Below are 17,387 nucleotides of genomic sequence, written 5' to 3'. Positions count from 1 at the left end.
TCAGGCAGCTTATTACCTTTCTTATGCTTAGATTTATTCTATTAAAGATAATTTTTTTCTGTTTAAGAAGAAAAAAACAGACATGAATAAATTGTACACATTTAAGATTCTGTCTTCTTGTATGTCTTATAAATATATTACATCACTATAAAATTGTTAGAAATCTCCATCATAATTCATCTATCATATATCTGTGCATCTGTAGTATATTGTTTTCTTCAGGAACCTAAACTATGGATCACATAAGCTAAAGAAAATACTTCCAAAACACTTTTGCTGGTCTTGTGCCATTTATAGTGTATAGAAAACTTAGGCATTAATTATTTCCAAAGAATGACAAACTTATAAGTAGGAAATTTGAAAAGAGTGAAATGGGAGTAAATCTTTAGGTAATAATAAAACACAAATTTAATTGACTGAATACTAATTATCAGACCTATCTCAATGACTTTATGTGCGTTAATAAATATATTGTTCTACACAGTCTCTTGTTGTCCTGGCTGGCCTTGAGCTCACAGTGATCTGCCTGACTCTGCCTCAGAAGTGCTGGGATTGAGGACATGAGCCACCATGCATGGTTTTAGTCTTAGATTTCTTATTCTTACTTCTCCACACTTAAACTTCATTGTGTATGTATTTTATGTAACCTGCTTAAAGTTATTTCTGGAAAAATGTGTTAAAAATTACCTGTCTTTGGAATAATAAAAATATTCTTAAAATAAAATAAAAAAGAAAGTTCATCTTCTCAAATACCTTAATTTTATAAAAGAGGAAGCTAAGAAAAAGGGATAATATAAAATAGAATATGTTAAATATGTGGAAATAGCACCTGCTTAGATAAAACCTTTTCCTTTCCTCTTCTTTTTGTACCCATGTGTGTCCAACCGTTATCCATACATCATTGATCCTCATGAAAATAACCTGTATGTGAATAGGGATATTAGGTTCATAAAATTTCAATACTCAGTTTTTAACACAAATAGATAAGCTTTTCTTGGAGCGCCTTAGATGAAAATGATGATCTGTCCCTTAGAGTAGTATGTTAAATATTCTCTATATTGTTATTTCTTCACCATCATTTTGCCCATTTTTCAATGAATAATATAATGAATTGATTAAAAAAACCGCATATCTGTTCCTTCTTCAAGAAATCCCTCATGACTGATTTTAATTAGTGAGTTTTCAAAGTACCTTAATATATTAATTGTTTCATAAAATAAGTAAAAGCGCTCATTGACAAAATTTATTAATTCAAAAAAGTTCATGTACACATACACAATCTGTGTCCAGCATTGCGCAAATTGTAGTACATAATAGATTATCTTAGACTCATGCTGCAATTTTAGCCAGATAATTAGTGAGCATGATCAATGCAATTCCTCACTTTTCTTAAACTTGTGCCTATTCAGGCTTCATATTTCTAGAGTCAATCATAAATGTCAATATTCTTATGGTCATTCATACTCGTATTTACTTCTGAGAAATCCTGCTGTTTTATGATTGATAATGTATTTCCTCAGCACCATCTGTTGATCCTTCAAGACACTGTCTTATATCTTCTAAGACAATAGTACATTGTTATATTTGAAAATGGAAAATTGTTTGCTTTTCTATAATATTGCTATCTGGCATGTCTAGGCTTTAAAAAGAGAGGCATAGATGTGTGTATCAGAAAAATTGGAATGAAAAAGGAGTGGTTTTGCAAAATTAAACACACCAGTTTTTGAGTATTTAAATGCTAACACATGTCAGTATGTTTAATAGAATATGAATATGAACTATAAAAGGAAAACAGTTCTTTGTATACATATGTGTTAGCATAATTCGTAAACAGTCACATTTTCCAAGGAAGGTATTTAAATAAGAACATTGAGTTGCAGTATTTGTATGGAGTAATATTGAATGAATGCATTTGACAATATTAAATTAAATCCAGCCACTACAAACATTGACAGCTCTTTGTGGTAGGTGTCAGAAGAAGCCAGCTTAATCAGGGAGGGTCAGCACAGTAGAAGTGATTTATTTTATGGTGACCACAGAAAGCCAGTTTGTAGGTCCACTTGGTCTCCATCAGGCCAGTGAGTGCTCCATACACATAAGGCGCTGTGATGAAGGATGTGCATATGCTCTTGGACAACTTGCTGCCATAAAACAGAGGGTTGCAGATGGCCAGGTACTGATCAAAGGCCATCAGAGCCAGGATATACATATCAACATGGACCAAGGCAAATAAGAAGTAACACTGGACCAGGCAAGCAGGGTAGGAAATGGTTTTCTTCTCTGAAAGGAAGTTCTCCAGCATCTTTGGAGTCACACTGGAGGAAAAGCATAAATCCACAAAGGATAAGTGGCTCAGGAAAAAGTACATGGTTGTGTGGAGCTGGGCATTGAGCTGGATGAGGACGATAATATCGAGGTTCCCTGCTAGTGTGATCAGGTAAATGGCCAGAAACAGCATGAAGGCAAGGATCTGTAGTTCCAAATGGTTGGTCAGTTCTGGGAGAATGAATTCAGTCATGGAGGTGGTTTCTTCTCATGGTGGCCTTTGATGAGAAGTGGAAAAATTATGTCAATTCAAGACTGTTATACATAGCATAAGAATAAGCACTTTCTTATTTTCTTAGAAATTGAATTATTTTTCTTCTCTGCATTTTTAATCTCTTCTTTTTGTGAGTTTGTTTTCTCATGGGAGATAGAAGACATTTTAATATTTTACTTATTATTGTTATTTTATGTGTATGAGTATATTTGCCAGCATGTATGTAAGTGCACCTGCTTCATGGAATGCCTGGAGAGGTCAAGGGAAAACATCAGATCCTCTGGAACTGGAGTTAGGGAATGGTGTTAACCTCCAGTGGGTACTAGAAGTTAATCTAAGGTCTTCTCTAAGAGCAGTCAGTGCTCTTAACAACTGAGACGTCTCTCCAGTACTAGAAGAAGAAATATTTTAATTCAAATGAGATCAAGTGGGTTGAGAGACAGCTCAGTATGTAAGACTACTTGCTGTTCTTCCAGTTGACTCAGGCTCAGTCCCAAGCACCCACATAATTTGGCTCACAACTGACTGTAACTCCAGTTTCAGAGACTGACACCCTCTTTTGGCCTTTGAAGGCACTGTATGCACGTGGTTCACATAAGCACACACAGACACACATAAATAAAATAATGAATAAATATTTTCTTCAAAAGCTAGGAACTAATTAAATGCTGTGAATTGCCTTCAAGATGTCAATTTCTGAGATGCTGGATTTTTTATGCTATAATTAAACTCCTTTTCTTATTTTAAATAATCATCATTGAAGCATATTTATCTCTCATCATCCTGCTTTGTCTCCTTTTTTATCTGAATTTTTAGTAACAGATCAATATTCCATTTTCAGATTTCCTACTTAGTGTGAATACGTATACAAGTAACACTTGTATAAATTAATATTTCAGGTAATCTGAGTAGGAGGACTGTTCACAATTCTTTTCTGATAATATTTATTTCTTCCAGAACACACCATCTAAAATCCCTTAAGCCATTTGTAACCTTAATTCTTTCTAAAATGTAAACGGTCAGTATTTTCTGTTTTTAAATGAACTAGTTGCATCTTTGAAACAAATGAGGAAATTTGGACATTTGTACAGCTATAAATCATTCAGTACAACTATCAAGAAGCTTTGTAGCATTTTCCAGTTAGTTCTGTAAACTTTACAGAAGCTAGTTGTTTAATCATCAAACCTGAATTGTGATAAAGAACTCACTTAGCTCAGGATGTCAGTCTATGTTTGTAAAAGTAGAAAGACAATCAAAGTGTGTGACCAAATGATACAGTAGGACTTCTAGGTTTGTGCTACATGTTCAATTTTATCACCATGGGCAGGCATACTTTTGCTTTCTTTTGGCCAGAACTAGTCTGCTTTTAGAGGAAGCAAAGCAAGTTGGTGGTGACATAAGGTGTAGACACAAATGTAAATATTTATATGGCCTAGCGGGTCAGTCCAGTGCGCAAACTTTCTATAAGACTAACTACTACATGTTATAAATCTATATTAAATGATAATAGTTAATTATAATTTAGTTCATTCCTCAGAGCTTGTACCCAAGGACTATATTATGAAGTAAAGAATATAATAACCCTTATATCAACCTTAAATCAGTCTCCAGAAGTCTTTTTTGTTTTTAATTTGTTGTTATTGTATTTTTGTGTATTTCATAAAGAACATCTTAATCAATCTTCATCATCTTTATACCAGTTCCCTGCTGGTACCCTCCCATAGACCCCTGTTGGATAGGCATATCCTCCAAAGGACCAGCAACACGCAATCAGCTTTGATTGCATGAGGGCAGAGGATCTAAGGATAGACACAGTAGAAGTCAGGGAGGAGGTGGGAGCTTCACCATCTTGGGGCAGAGGGTGGGCAGCTCCAAATCTGGAAGGCTCAACAGAGATGTAGGGAAAAAAGCCCAAGGGTGTCCATACCTCTGTAAGTAACTTCTCCTCACCATAAGTTCTGTTGGCAAGCCCAAATAAATGTCTTAATTATGTAAACTGTAGCTTGGAGGAATATTGTGTTGACAGCATGGAGAGAGAAGGTCGCTGCACACCTCTCACCTGACCTGAAAGCCATGAGCGTGTTGGCCTCCCAGAAGTAAATTTGACTTACACCCCCGGTTGGATTTTATACATTCTGTCATTTGTGTTAAGGCCTATTGTGTCTAGTTAGTGTCCCCAAAGGTTCCTCAGTGCAAGTTCATCAATTGAGGTCTAGTCAGCTTATCTGGTGTCCCTTGTTTTAGGAAGATCAGCTGTTCCATATCTAGAAGTTACTGTTGCCAATATTTCTTTAGCTAAAATTAGGGTCTGCTGTCCATTTCCCCAGTTCTATGCTGGGTCTTTGTCTGCTTCAGTTTGCATGGGCCTTATGTGTGGTGACACTGTTGCTGTAGATTTATGTAAGCAGAGTCCCAGGAGTTTGTAGGACTCTTTTTCCATATTGTTGTGGACCTTCTCCCTGACTCTTACAATCTTTTTTTCCCCTCTTCTGCAATGCTCCCTGAGCCCTGGGTGGGTGAGTCCTGGGAGTCCTGTCTAAGGACTAGCATTCTGCAGACTCTTAATCTCTATGCTTTGGCCATTTGAGGCCTTTTGTATTCCTGGCCTTCTGTTGCATAAGGGAGCTTCATTTATGAGAATTGAGAGATTTGTTAGTATCCTTTTTACCCCTGCTTCTTGTTCTGCGAGTCTTAAGTGTTGGTGTTGCATTGTAGATGTGTCACTTAGGACTAGGCAATTCATAAATGTCTGTGAGTGACCAATTGTGGTACTTGGTAATACTCAGTCTGGAACAAAAGAAACTTCTTTGATAAGTGGTGACTGGGATATTTGTAAATATAAGGATAAATATTTTGCACATAGTAAGAAATTATACTAGTCTAGGGATGTGACAGTTCTGGGGTATTCTTTAAGATGTATTACCTCTCAAGTCCTGTGTATCTGGTTATCTTTGCAGCACCACACTTGAATTTCCTCCCATTGAGTGGACTTTAGTTAATTAGATAGCTGTTCATTGCCTCCAAGATAAAAGTGGCACTACTGAACCAATGTTGTATTCTGTGTTGGCTATCGATGTGGTTATTTGACCTTGAAGATGGTGTTTGACCACTGATTGATGTTTTCCCTTGGCACCTTCACAATGCTCTCCAAAGCTGTGAGAACTAGCCTTCAGGGGAACTGGCTACCATGTCAGTTTCAGCTCCATTGCCCCAAATCCTGTGTAGGAAGTATGTTCTGTTTTAGCAGTAAGGTCTTACCTTCATATTCTGTGAGGCAATCAATGTCTGTGTGAATAGCCTGTGGAATTTTGGGAGTCTCTTGGACCACCCTTCCCTTGTCAACAACTCAAACGAAGATTTCTCCTTTCTGTCACTGTTTCTTTATATGTAGCCTTTGACTGTACATTTAGACTAATGTAGAGATATTATGTGTGTAATTTGTCATTAGGTTGTAGGACTAATATTATTGCCTCTGTTTTTTTAAACTAGCTAGGCATTATTAATCTACCCCCCTCTCTCCCTGTCTAGCCCTTCTACCATGGCTTCCTCATTTAAAGTGTACCCATTTCCCCCATTACTCCCTTGGAAATACAAGTCTCCTATGGTCCTACCTCTCTTGAGCTCCTTTTTATAATTTATCCCTAAGTTTCCTTGTCTAACACTCTCCCCCACTAAATACCCCCACCCTCATTTTTGTCCATTTCTACCTTAGTAACACCTATCTCCTACTTTTCTTCTCTCTCAGGTTCTTTCTCTTTATATCCCTGGTTCATTTTCATTTTCCTGGTTCCTGCAGTTACATCTGCGTACATACTTACATATAAGGATTTGTTGCTAAGATCCACATATGAGCGAGAACTTATGTTTGTTTTTCTGAGTCTGTTTACCTTACTGAAAATTTCATGATTTTTGTCTTTCTCTATTTCTGAGTAGAGTTCCATTGTGTATATGTACCACATTTTCATTATCCACTTTTCAGTAGAGGAACACGTAGGTTGCTACCATTACATAGCTATTTTGAAAAGAGCAGAAACAAGCATGGATGCACAAGTGTCTCTGAAATAGGATGAGTCCTCTGGGTATATGACAAGGAGTGGTATAACCAAATCAAATGATAAGTTCATTTTTAGTTTTTAAAGAGTTCTCAACACTACTTTCTATAGGGATTGCATGAATTTGCAATCCCACAAGCAGTGGATGAGTGTTCCCCTTTCCCCCCATCTTCTCCAGGATTTGGTATAATTTATTCTCTTGATCTTAGCCAGTCTGACTTGGGTAAGATGAACTCTTAAGGTGGTTTTAATTTGCATTTACCTAATTGCTAACAGTGTTGAGTACTTTTTAAGATGCTTCTTAGCCATCTTTATTTCTTCTTTTGAGAACTTTATTCAGTTCCTTAGCCCATCTTTTAATTGGGTTATTTGTTTCCTTGAAATTTTTCTTTTTTAGCTCTTGATATATTTTGGATGTTATACCTCTGTCAAATGTACACTGCTGAAGATTTTCTCCCACTTTGTGCATTTTCTCTTCATTTCCTTAACTGTTTCTTTGTTACACAGAAGCGTTTTAATTTAATAAGGTACCAGTTGTTGATACTTCACTTTAGTTCCTAAGCAAATGGTGTCTGATTGAGAAAGTCCTTTCTAACATTTGCATCTTATAGGTTATTGCCAATGTTTTCTTTTAACAGTTTTAGAGTTTCAAATTTTATGTTGACCTATTTCATCCATTTGGAGTTGCATTTGTGCAATAAGGGTCTAGCTTCATTCTTTTGTAGGTGGAGGTCTAGTTTTGCTATCACCATTTGCTGAAGATGCTGTCTTTCCTCGAGTGAATGTTCTTGGCCCCTTTGTCAAATATTAAGTGGCTGAAATTGAATGTGCTCATGTTTGGGTCTTCAGTTGATCTATGTGTCTATTTTTGTGTACCAAAGTGTTTTCATGACTATAGCTCTGTAATACGGATTGAAATTTGATATAGTGGATTTCTATTGTTTGTGACCCTGGTATGAAACTCAAGCCTTCTTTTGTTGACTGGAAGTCTACTTCTGTTTGCATTATTGGTATGCCTTGGTTGTTTTCTTATTGGGTTGTAAAGCTGGTTGGTCTAGGTTCCAGGTTCTCTCAGATTTAACTTTGGAGGGAACTGATGGCTTCAGATCAGCTACTCAGGAGCTCCCAAAGAGGCCCGTCAGGATTCAGTCAGGTACACTGGAACTTCCTTCTGTTATTTGAGGAGGCCCAACTTTGGCACTCTCAGGCAGTTTGTTAAGGCAGATTACTGTAGGACAGAGAAATCTAGCCCTGGCAAAGTAGGAGGGACCTCAGGTAGTCACTATTAGGGGGTTGGGCACAGCATGATTTGGGGAAGTTCAGCACCATGCAGAGGCCAGATCCAGGCATTCTCAGGCTGTCTGATAAGGTCTCAGACCCTACTATAGGGCAGACAGGTCTAGCAGCTGGCAAAGTGGGAAGGGCTGTACATGGTTCCCAATACAGGGGTTTGGACACAATTTGGGGAAGCCCAACACCAGATGGAGGCTAGATCCAGGAGCTCTCAGGCAGTTTGCTCAGGTCTCCACTCCTATCCTATGGTAAGGCAGAGGGCTCTAGCCCTGGTGAAGTGGGAGGTGCCTCATGTGCACTCAATTAGGGGGTTGGGTATAGCGCAATTTAGGAAGGCTCACCATCAGGTGGAGGCCAGATCCAGGCATTCTCAAGCAGACTACTGAGGTCTCTGCCCCTACTGTAGGGCAGAGAGGTCTAGCCCTGGTGAAGTGGGATGGGCCTCACGTGGGTCCGATTAGGGAGTTGGGGATGGCATGATCTGGGGAGGCCCACCATCACAGGGAGGCCAGATCAAGGCACTTTCGTGGATTTAATTATTTTTCTTTAGACTGAAGAAATCGCTTACCAGTTAAGGCAATGGCTGACTAGGAAACACCTTAGAATATGTCTAACATCATTAGTAATCTTGATCTTCTTGAGATCGGGTCTCCTTTTATTCACAGCTGGCCTGTAAACCACTATGCAGACCAGGCTGCCCTCAATCTCATAGATATCTGCCTGTCTCTGCCTTCCTAGGTGCTGGGATTAAAAACTTGCTCCTCCATGCCTGGCTCTGTCTGCTGTTGGCTTTTCAAAGCTTTCATTAATTTATTTATATGGGATTCTTCCAATTTTCTGGTATAGACACTTATTGCTATAAATTTTCCTCTTAGAACTGTCTTCATTGTGTCCCAAATACTTTGGTATGTTGTGTTGCCATTTTCATCCAATTCTAAGAAATTTTTGATTTCCTTCTTGATTTCTGCTGTGATTCAAATTTTGTTAAGTAATGTGTTGTTTAGCTTCCATGAATTTGTGTACTATTCCCATTTTAAAAAAATATTTATTTTTATTTTACGTGTATGTGTGTATTGCCTGCATGTAGTTAATCTAGCTTTATTCCATTATTTCCAATAGGATAAAAGATGATATTTTAATTTTTTAAAATTTTGTAGAGACTTGTTATAAGTCCTAATTTGTGGTCAATTTTGGAGAAAGTTCCATAGATGGCTGAGATGAAAGTGTATTCTTCAGTGTTTGGGTGGAATGTTCTGTAGATGTCTGTAATGTCAATTTGATTTACAGTGCTATTTAAGTCCTGTGTTTCTCTGTTTAGTTTTTGTCTGGTTAACCTGACTACTGGAGACAACTGGGTATTGAAGTGACCCGTCATCACTGTATTGACAGTCAATGTGAGATTTTAGAGTTAATAAGCCTCTTTATTTTATGAAACTGAATGTCCCTATGTTAAGTGCATAAATGCTTAGGATTGTAAATTCTCTTTGGTGGATTTTTCATTTAATGTGTATGAAGTGACTTTCCCTGTCCCTTCTGAGTAGTTTTAGTTTAAATTCAAAATACTATTCAGAATATTATCTGCCTAAATAGTCAGATGATAGAACATCTAAAACTATTTGTTTTGGGGTTCCATTTGCTCAGAATATCTTTTTCCATTCTTGTATCCTAAAAGGATGTCAGTCATTGTTGGTGAGCTTCACTTCTTGGAGATAACAATTTGATGGATCCTGTTTTCTAATTCAGTTGGTTAGTCCTTGTCTTTTTACTAGTGAGTTAAGACCATTAATATTGACCATTATCATTATTTATTAATTTCTGTTATTTTAGTGTTCTGGATCTGTTTCCTTAGACATCTTGTGGTTGAGTCTTCTTGAATAATTTATTCATAATTTTAAAATAATTTATTTGTAGCTTACTTATTCTTTGTATATTTTTTTATTTTTCTTTTAAATAATTTTAAATATTTGTTCTTTCACAATTTCTTTAAAACTTGTTTATGTGGTTTATGTAGAAATTTGAGAATAACTAAAATGAATATTCAAATGTTCTTATTTGGCTGCTTAATGACACTTATTTGTAGTCTTAAAAAAATATCTCTGGGGCTAGAGAGATGATTCTGGTTAAGAGCACTGACTGCTCTTGCAGAGGACCCAGGTTCTATTCCCAGCACCCATATGGTGGCTAAAAGCATCCATAATTCCAGTTCCAGCAGATCCAATGTCTTCTTCTGATCTCCATGGGGTGGGCATTGTATGACATGGGTGCATTTACACACATGCAGGCAATATACTTATACACATAAAATTAATAATTTTAAAAAATCTCATAGATTCAAAGTATAACAGTGATCCAGTGAGGTGGAGGGGGGATTTAGGATGTTGACTGAGTGTTACAAAGTTTCAGTTACTGAATACAAGTAAGTTTAGAAGAGTCCCTCTTAGTATCACAATCGATAAAGTTGGATTACGTGTTTGAAATTATACTAGCAACAAAGGTACATCAGAACATCAAGGAAGTCTTATACAGACACATTTCTATTTTATTTTTTTCCATTCTTTTGTAGATACATAGTTTCATTCTAGAATTTCACACACGTATTTTAATCATCATATTCAGACCTAGTCTCCCTAGTCACCTTCACATTGCTGCTCCCCACCTCCTGACTTCATGCCATCTATTAGTTTTTGTTTTTATATTTTTAAAGCCTATCAAGTACACTCTGTATTTCCCAATTGTTCATGGGTTTGGGCATATCCCTTGGAGTCATATCACAGTGCCAAACATCACAACAGTAGGAACAACTGACTCATTCTCTCCTAGCATCCAGCAAGTGCCAGTAGATTCTCAGAGCTGGGGCTTCCTTCCCACTTCCCCATTCATTCTGGGCTCCTGTTTGTCTTAAGTTTGCTCGGGTGTGTGCATGCTGTCAAAAGAACTGTGGGTTCATAAATGCAACTACCCTGTGTGTCCAGACAACACAGTTTCTTTGTATTTATCTACCACCTCTGACTCTTACAATCTTTCCACCTTCTGCTATGATCCCCGAGCCTTTGGAGGACAGGGTATAATACAGGTGTCCTGATTCTGGCCAAGTGCCTCATGATCTATTATTCTCTGCACATTGTTCTGTGGTGAGTCTCTGTAAATCTCCATCTCCTACAAGAAGAATCTTCTCTGATGAGAATTGAAAGATGTACTAATCTATAGACATAACAATAAGTCAGGTGCAATAGTGGCACAGATATTATAAAAGTAAGCAAATGCTTTCTAATTGGATTTAAAGCTTGCTTTACTAGATGGAGTCCACACACAACACTCATATTAGGACCAAAATGAAGTGACTAGACAGGTCACAGACTGTAGGGGAGAATTTACTACTATCATTCTGCTAAATGAACACATACACAGTTTTATTTAGAAGTTATACCTCAAATTTTATCTTGAAAGATAAGAAGATAATATATATTTTTTGTTCTAAAAATCAATAACACGGTCCATTTTAAACAACTAGTGTATGAGGACGCTTTGCTGAGAGACTTAAGGGATGTATTATTATTCTGGGAGGAGGGCACTGATGGGGAGGGGATCTAAATTTGATTAAGATCTATTATATGAAATGCACAAAAACTCAATAAACTATACATAAAAACCAAATAGCATACTAAATAAATAGGCTATTTGTTGACTCAGGAAAAAAATGTCTAATGTATATAAATGATAGTTAAAAATCAATTTTTTACCAACTAACAGACTTTACATTACCTTAAAATGCACCTGGCTGTCTTTTGTAATAAATTATCCAATACATTAATGCAGGGAATAATTGCATGATTTGGGTCAAAATAGATTAATTTCATTGTTTTACAAATTAATATAAATATTGCACACTTCTCATTTAATGCTAATGATGTTCATCCATGTGGCTTATTGTACAAATCATTCATATCTGCCATTTCTGCATAGTGTGAAAATACTACAACTTAAATTCTTATTGATGAACAGCAAAATATTTCCATTTTGTATTATGTTGAACTATTAGTAATATGAACAAATTTGTATTATTCTGCACATATTTTCCATATACTAATGAAACAAATTCATGCAGGTAATCAGATGTAGACATATATTAAATATAATTATTTGAACCTATTAGATAATCCACATGCCTCCATATGTACATGTGTTTTATATTATATATTTCTTAACATTCATGTATTTCTTAAAATTTCAATTTTTTTACTTAAGTTTTATCACTATTTGTGGGTTATTTTACTGTGTTGTTAGTCAAGACTGTTTTGAACATTGTGAATGTTTTCTCCACTCTAGAGAAGCAGCTTAAAGCCATATGTGAAACACTTGAAATTTTAAAATTTATATAATAACCACATAATTAGTAGAAGAATTTCATTACAACAGCATTGACATAGTCAATAACAATTTCCAGAGCAAAGATGAATCTCTTTCAAAATTGCCTGTAAACTTTTAGGTTCATAGTGTTGAATTAATACAGTTATACATTATTGTAGTCAATATAAAACCCTATAAGACAAAATTGAAAAGGATTTTAACTTTTCAAAAAGATCTCCATTTCTTTTAAAAATATAATGTTTCATACAGATAAGCTCATTTTTAATGTGACTAACACTTAGATGTTTCCACATGCATCTCTAATCGCTATATGTCTGATTATTACTAGTCACAGTTGGTTACTTTCTGAGATCCTTGGCACCTGAGCATGGTTATTAAGTCCTCAGGTAGATTTCAATGGTACGTTCTGCATGAAATATGCACAAAAAAAGAATAAAGGAGATATGCTTGAGGAAAAAGCATAAAAATTTGCTTCATGTTAATTAGTAGATATGAAACATTTGATTTTGTACCATAATAACATATATAGGCATTCCTCCTCCAAAAGCAAGCACCTCTTGTAGTATGTAATAAAAATATTAAAATTTGATGCAAAACATAAAGCTTTTGAAATTTCACCTTGATTTAAAAAATTTTTGTTAAATTGTAGGATGAAAATCTTCAATACTTTGGCTAAAATTACAACTGGGAAATGTTTTCTTTCCTGAGCCATTTTTGCTCAGCAACTTAATGCCTCTATGGATTGCTGTCTCATGCAGAAATTTAGAGGCCTTTGAGAAAAAAATCTTTCAAGAAATAGTACATGCTACTGTGTGATTAAAGAAATTATGACATTACAGCTGAAGCTGTTTTTGGAAACCTGAAAGAAATATTGTTTCACAGAATTCATGCCATTGCATAGAAGCTCTCAATGGAGATAAAAGACACCTTGAAATGCCCCCTCATTTATCTGTGCAGTATTTATCTTCACTGTGTAATCACCATTATATATTTTAAAAATAAATCATAACATTAAAGTAGATGACCAGATGACCATAAATTTGAGGCTTTCAGTCCTAAATCAGTATATCAGGAAGCTATCAAAATAAAATTTATATGTCAAATAATTGGGGAGTCTCCAACATTTTCTGCATGATATTTAATTTTAAAAAGATTTCTCAGATGTTCAATTTATTCTTGATATATAAAATAGTATCTTAAGTTGGTAAAAACTTCACTCTAAGATGGAATTCTTCATTTGTCACTTACCTTAGATTTTTTAATAATATTTTATTATGATCACATATTAATATTTAATTTCTGCTTTGTCTTCTGTTTAGCTAACATAATCTTCATGATACACATACTCATTTTAAAATCCAGTGACAATTGCAAAACAAATCTTCAATTTTGTAGGTTTCATGGTTCCATTTCAATTAGGTGAGAATTTTTCCTTTTGCAAGTTTAAGTTTAACCTAAGACATGTACAACTTCCAAATTTATAAGGAAATGGTTATAGTATGATCTTGAATGTCATTTGAAGTTTTAATTTATTCAGAAAAATATTTTTAATCTATTGTATTGGAAAAGAAACAAAGGCTGACATAGAGGAAGTATCTTATGAAGATTAAGAGAAAACATAAGCTCGCCAGACACTTCTGCTATTTGATGATGTAATTTGTTTAAATGTCTGACACACTGCTAAACTGGACAGCTTAGTACTGAGCTATTAAGTAGAGATTTTAAAGCCATGAGTTAAAGCCCTCTTAACAGCATCTTTGACTTCTTTGTTTCTCAGGCTGTAGATCAATGGATTGAGCATAGGAATTACTAGGGTGTAAAACACAGAGGTTACTTTATCAATATCAAAAGCATGTCTGGATTTGGGTTGCAGGTAAATAAACAACAATGTTCCATAGAACACGACCACTACTGTCAGATGGGAGCTGCACGTGGAGAAGGCTTTGGACCTCCCCCCCTTTGAATTCATTCTGAGAATTGCCACAAGAATAAACATGTAAGATACAAGAACAATTAAGAGGGAGGAGATCAAATTACAGCCTGAGAAAATCAAAATGATCAGCTCTAATTCATGTGTGTCAGAACAGAGCAGAGATATCAGCGGAACAGAATCACAGTAAAAATAGCTGATGACATTGGAGCCACAGAAGGACGATGTAAATAACTTAATTGTGAGAAAGAGAGACACAAATGTGCTGTACAGGTAGGGAACCAGTACCAGCCCCCAACGCACTTTACCCACCATGATGATCATGTAGAGAAGAGGCCTGCAGATGGCTACGTAGCGATCATAGGCCATTGCTGAGAGGATTAACAGTTCAGTGATGATAAAAATCTCAAAGAATGTCAACTGCAAAGCACACCCTGTGTAGGAAATGGTATTCTGTTGCACAATGAAGTTTACCATCATTTTGGGGCCAATAACTGTGGAGTAACCAAGATCAGTGATTGACAAATGTCTCAGGAAAAAGTACATGGGTGTATGTAGTTTAGAGTCCAAAAGAGTCAGAATCACCATGCCCAGATTACCCATCACTGTTACCAAGTAAATGATTAAAAATATTCCAAAGAGTGGCGCCTGCAGGTCTGGATTGTTGATGAGTCCCAAGAGAATAAACTCAGTCACCTGGGTCACTGAAGTATGATTGGGTTTCTCCATTCGCCTCAAAGGCTGCAACCTGTGTAAAGGGCAAAATTAATATAAAATTGAAATGCTATCTCTCAGAGAATTTACAGCTAGCATATGGCATATATTTTCTTCCTCTTACACGACCAGCTCTGCTCCATCACAGAAAAATTATACATACCAACATCATATTTTTTAAAACTTTGGGAAAGTATGCATTAAAGGAATAAAATAGTGTTAAGTATGTTGGGTTTTGTTTGGTTGTTTTCTTTTTCATTTGAGGTGCGGTTTTGCTTAGTAGCTTAGGTTGGACTGAAGCTTGTGTTCAGGTTGCCTCTGTCTCCTCAGAGGGTCATGGAGTTCAGACTGGCCTCAAACTAACTATATTGCTGAGGAAGACCTAGAACTTCTGATCCTTCCGCTTCCGCTGTCCGAGTGCTGGGATTACAGGCTGATGCCACCACACTCAGGAATGAAGTAGAGACTATGATAAAAGTAAAAATATCCACTTCATGTGATGTAAAGTCCTTTGAATTATATCAGAATAATTATTCTGTTTTACCCTTTTAATATTTAAGATAAATTGTAAAGCAAATAATACACATGTAAGCTATCTTGATCTTCCTTCCTTTCAAGACATGCATGTTTAAAGAAGGAAATAAATTCTTCCCACACTAACACTGATCAGTTAAGCAGCAATTAGAAAATTTTCATGAGGCGATAAATATTTCAGTATATTCCAGCTTGTTTACCAAGTAGAATATTTAATGATAATGAGTTCATTTCAAAATTTTATTGACATTTTAGTTTGCTTTTATGGACATGTGTCCTTCATGATGAATCAGCATTTCTGATGGCCTTCCAGTCACATATCCCTCTTCTGCTTAAACAGGATGTGGTTGAATATCCTGACTATTCCTGAATACATTGTAGAGACCTGCAAAAGGAGCAGGAAAGAGAATAAGATGTCAAGGGTGAGAGGGAAGCATTGTGATGGGCATTTTCTAAGTCCTTTACAGATATGAACACGTGATCTTCACAGAACACTAGGAAGCAGATAGTCAAGTCTTCCATTTAGGAGGCAAAGAAACTAAACTCAGAGAGTCAGATAACTTAATAAAAGGTCACTCAGACATCAAAGGTAGAGTCAAGATTCAAATAAAGTCTGTCTGACTAATGAATTATTATTCATAAACACTATATCATGACATGTATTTATGAAGGCCAATGGGAAAATCAGAACTAAAGAATACAAGTGAAATAATATCAGAAAAACATGAGGAGACAAAGACACTTGTTAAAACAGTTGTCTGAAGAAGGGGTACTCCAATTGCCTCACTCTGCATGCCTGTTCAGCATGGAAGAAGCCAGAGTGGTCTGCGTCCCTATTCCCTATTGGCAATTGTGTAACCTCTTCAGAGGATGGCGTGATAAGAATGAGGTAGGAATTGGCTAGGCAGTTAGGGTCAAAAGACCCCAAAGAAATGTAACCAGTTTCTTGGCTAAAAGTCAAAATGTCCTTGGGACTGTTAGCAACATACTCTGTTCCAAAGGCCAAAAATGTCAAAAGTATTGGGGAGCTTGTATCTAATCCTTAAAAGATTTTAGAATTACCTCTTCAGAAGGGGGAATGTTAGAGTACTCAAAAGCCCCATAAAAAGAAAGAAAGAAAGAAAGAAAGAAAGAAAGAAAGAAAGAAAGAAAGAAAGAAAGAAAGAAAGAAAGAAAGAAACACAGTTGTCTGAGAACTGAGGCTTAGTAAGTTTAAAAGAGGTATTGCAATTCATGAACACAGAATGCTGATGGCTGAATAATAGGCAAGTCCTAGTTATTAATATTGTTAATTTTTGGTTCTTTGGTAATAACTAAGTTTAAGCCATATGTCCTAAAACACACATCAAAGATATTGCCCCTGTTTACCTTAATGGAGACACTGCTTAGGAAGCCTGATGTTTTGATCTTCTAGAGTGGAACTGAATGGATTTAAGTTATTTTCTATTCCCTTGAAATTTACTGTATTGAAGCTAAAATGTGATGCAAGGATAAACAAAATTTCCAGGATTACCCAGGGGAAAGAAGATTGTCTTGCACATCTTTTAATTATTCTTTGAATAGTCCATTAGGAAAAGTAAAATACTTTATACCTTAATCTATTGAGATACATAAACCACCCATATCGTTAAGCACTAGAAATCATGAATAGATCTTTAACAGCATCTTAGACACCCTATATGATGCAATTATTAATTACACTGCCCATGTGCAATCCAGAAATAAGGGAAACAGTAAACTCACAGAAAATATTATATAATATTTGGCAATAAATTCATTGATTAATTACATATAGATACAGAATTAAAGATTTATGTGAAACAATACCGTAATATATAAATTTGACAAGAAAATAAGGAATGAATGGTGTCTTCATATATTTATAATTTTATTAATCTGTTTTCAAGAATTTCATTTTATCACTGGTTTCCAGATATTTGATTTTGATGCTATTGAA

At 35.7% G+C, this 17,387-nt stretch overlaps 1 protein-coding gene and 1 pseudogene across 1 annotated transcript; both read right to left on the bottom strand.

Annotated features, from left to right (window-relative positions):
- Positions 1–1,856: 1,856 nt before the first annotated feature.
- LOC103736657 lies at positions 1,857–4,614 on the bottom strand (annotated as a pseudogene).
- A 9,346-nt stretch (positions 4,615–13,960) lies between these two features.
- On the bottom strand, positions 13,961–14,911 carry LOC103736582 (olfactory receptor 8K1). The gene has a single exon (XM_008836090.1). It carries the CDS (start codon positions 14,909–14,911, stop codon positions 13,961–13,963), a length of 951 nt encoding a protein of 316 aa, XP_008834312.1.
- Positions 14,912–17,387: the final 2,476 nt, after the last annotated feature.

This window comes from Nannospalax galili, unplaced genomic scaffold (assembly GCF_000622305.1).
Source record: "Nannospalax galili isolate Female #2095 unplaced genomic scaffold, S.galili_v1.0 scaffold337, whole genome shotgun sequence".
Lineage (NCBI taxonomy): Eukaryota > Metazoa > Chordata > Mammalia > Rodentia > Spalacidae > Nannospalax > Nannospalax galili.
Note: the sequence above shows the minus strand (reverse complement) of the source record. Positions and strands in the feature narration are given on the sequence as shown.

Excerpts from the sequence above, each read along its gene's own strand:
- LOC103736582 (XM_008836090.1), bottom strand. The coding sequence starts at position 14,911 with ATGGAGAAACCCAATCATACTTCAGTGACCCAGGTGACTGAGTTTATT.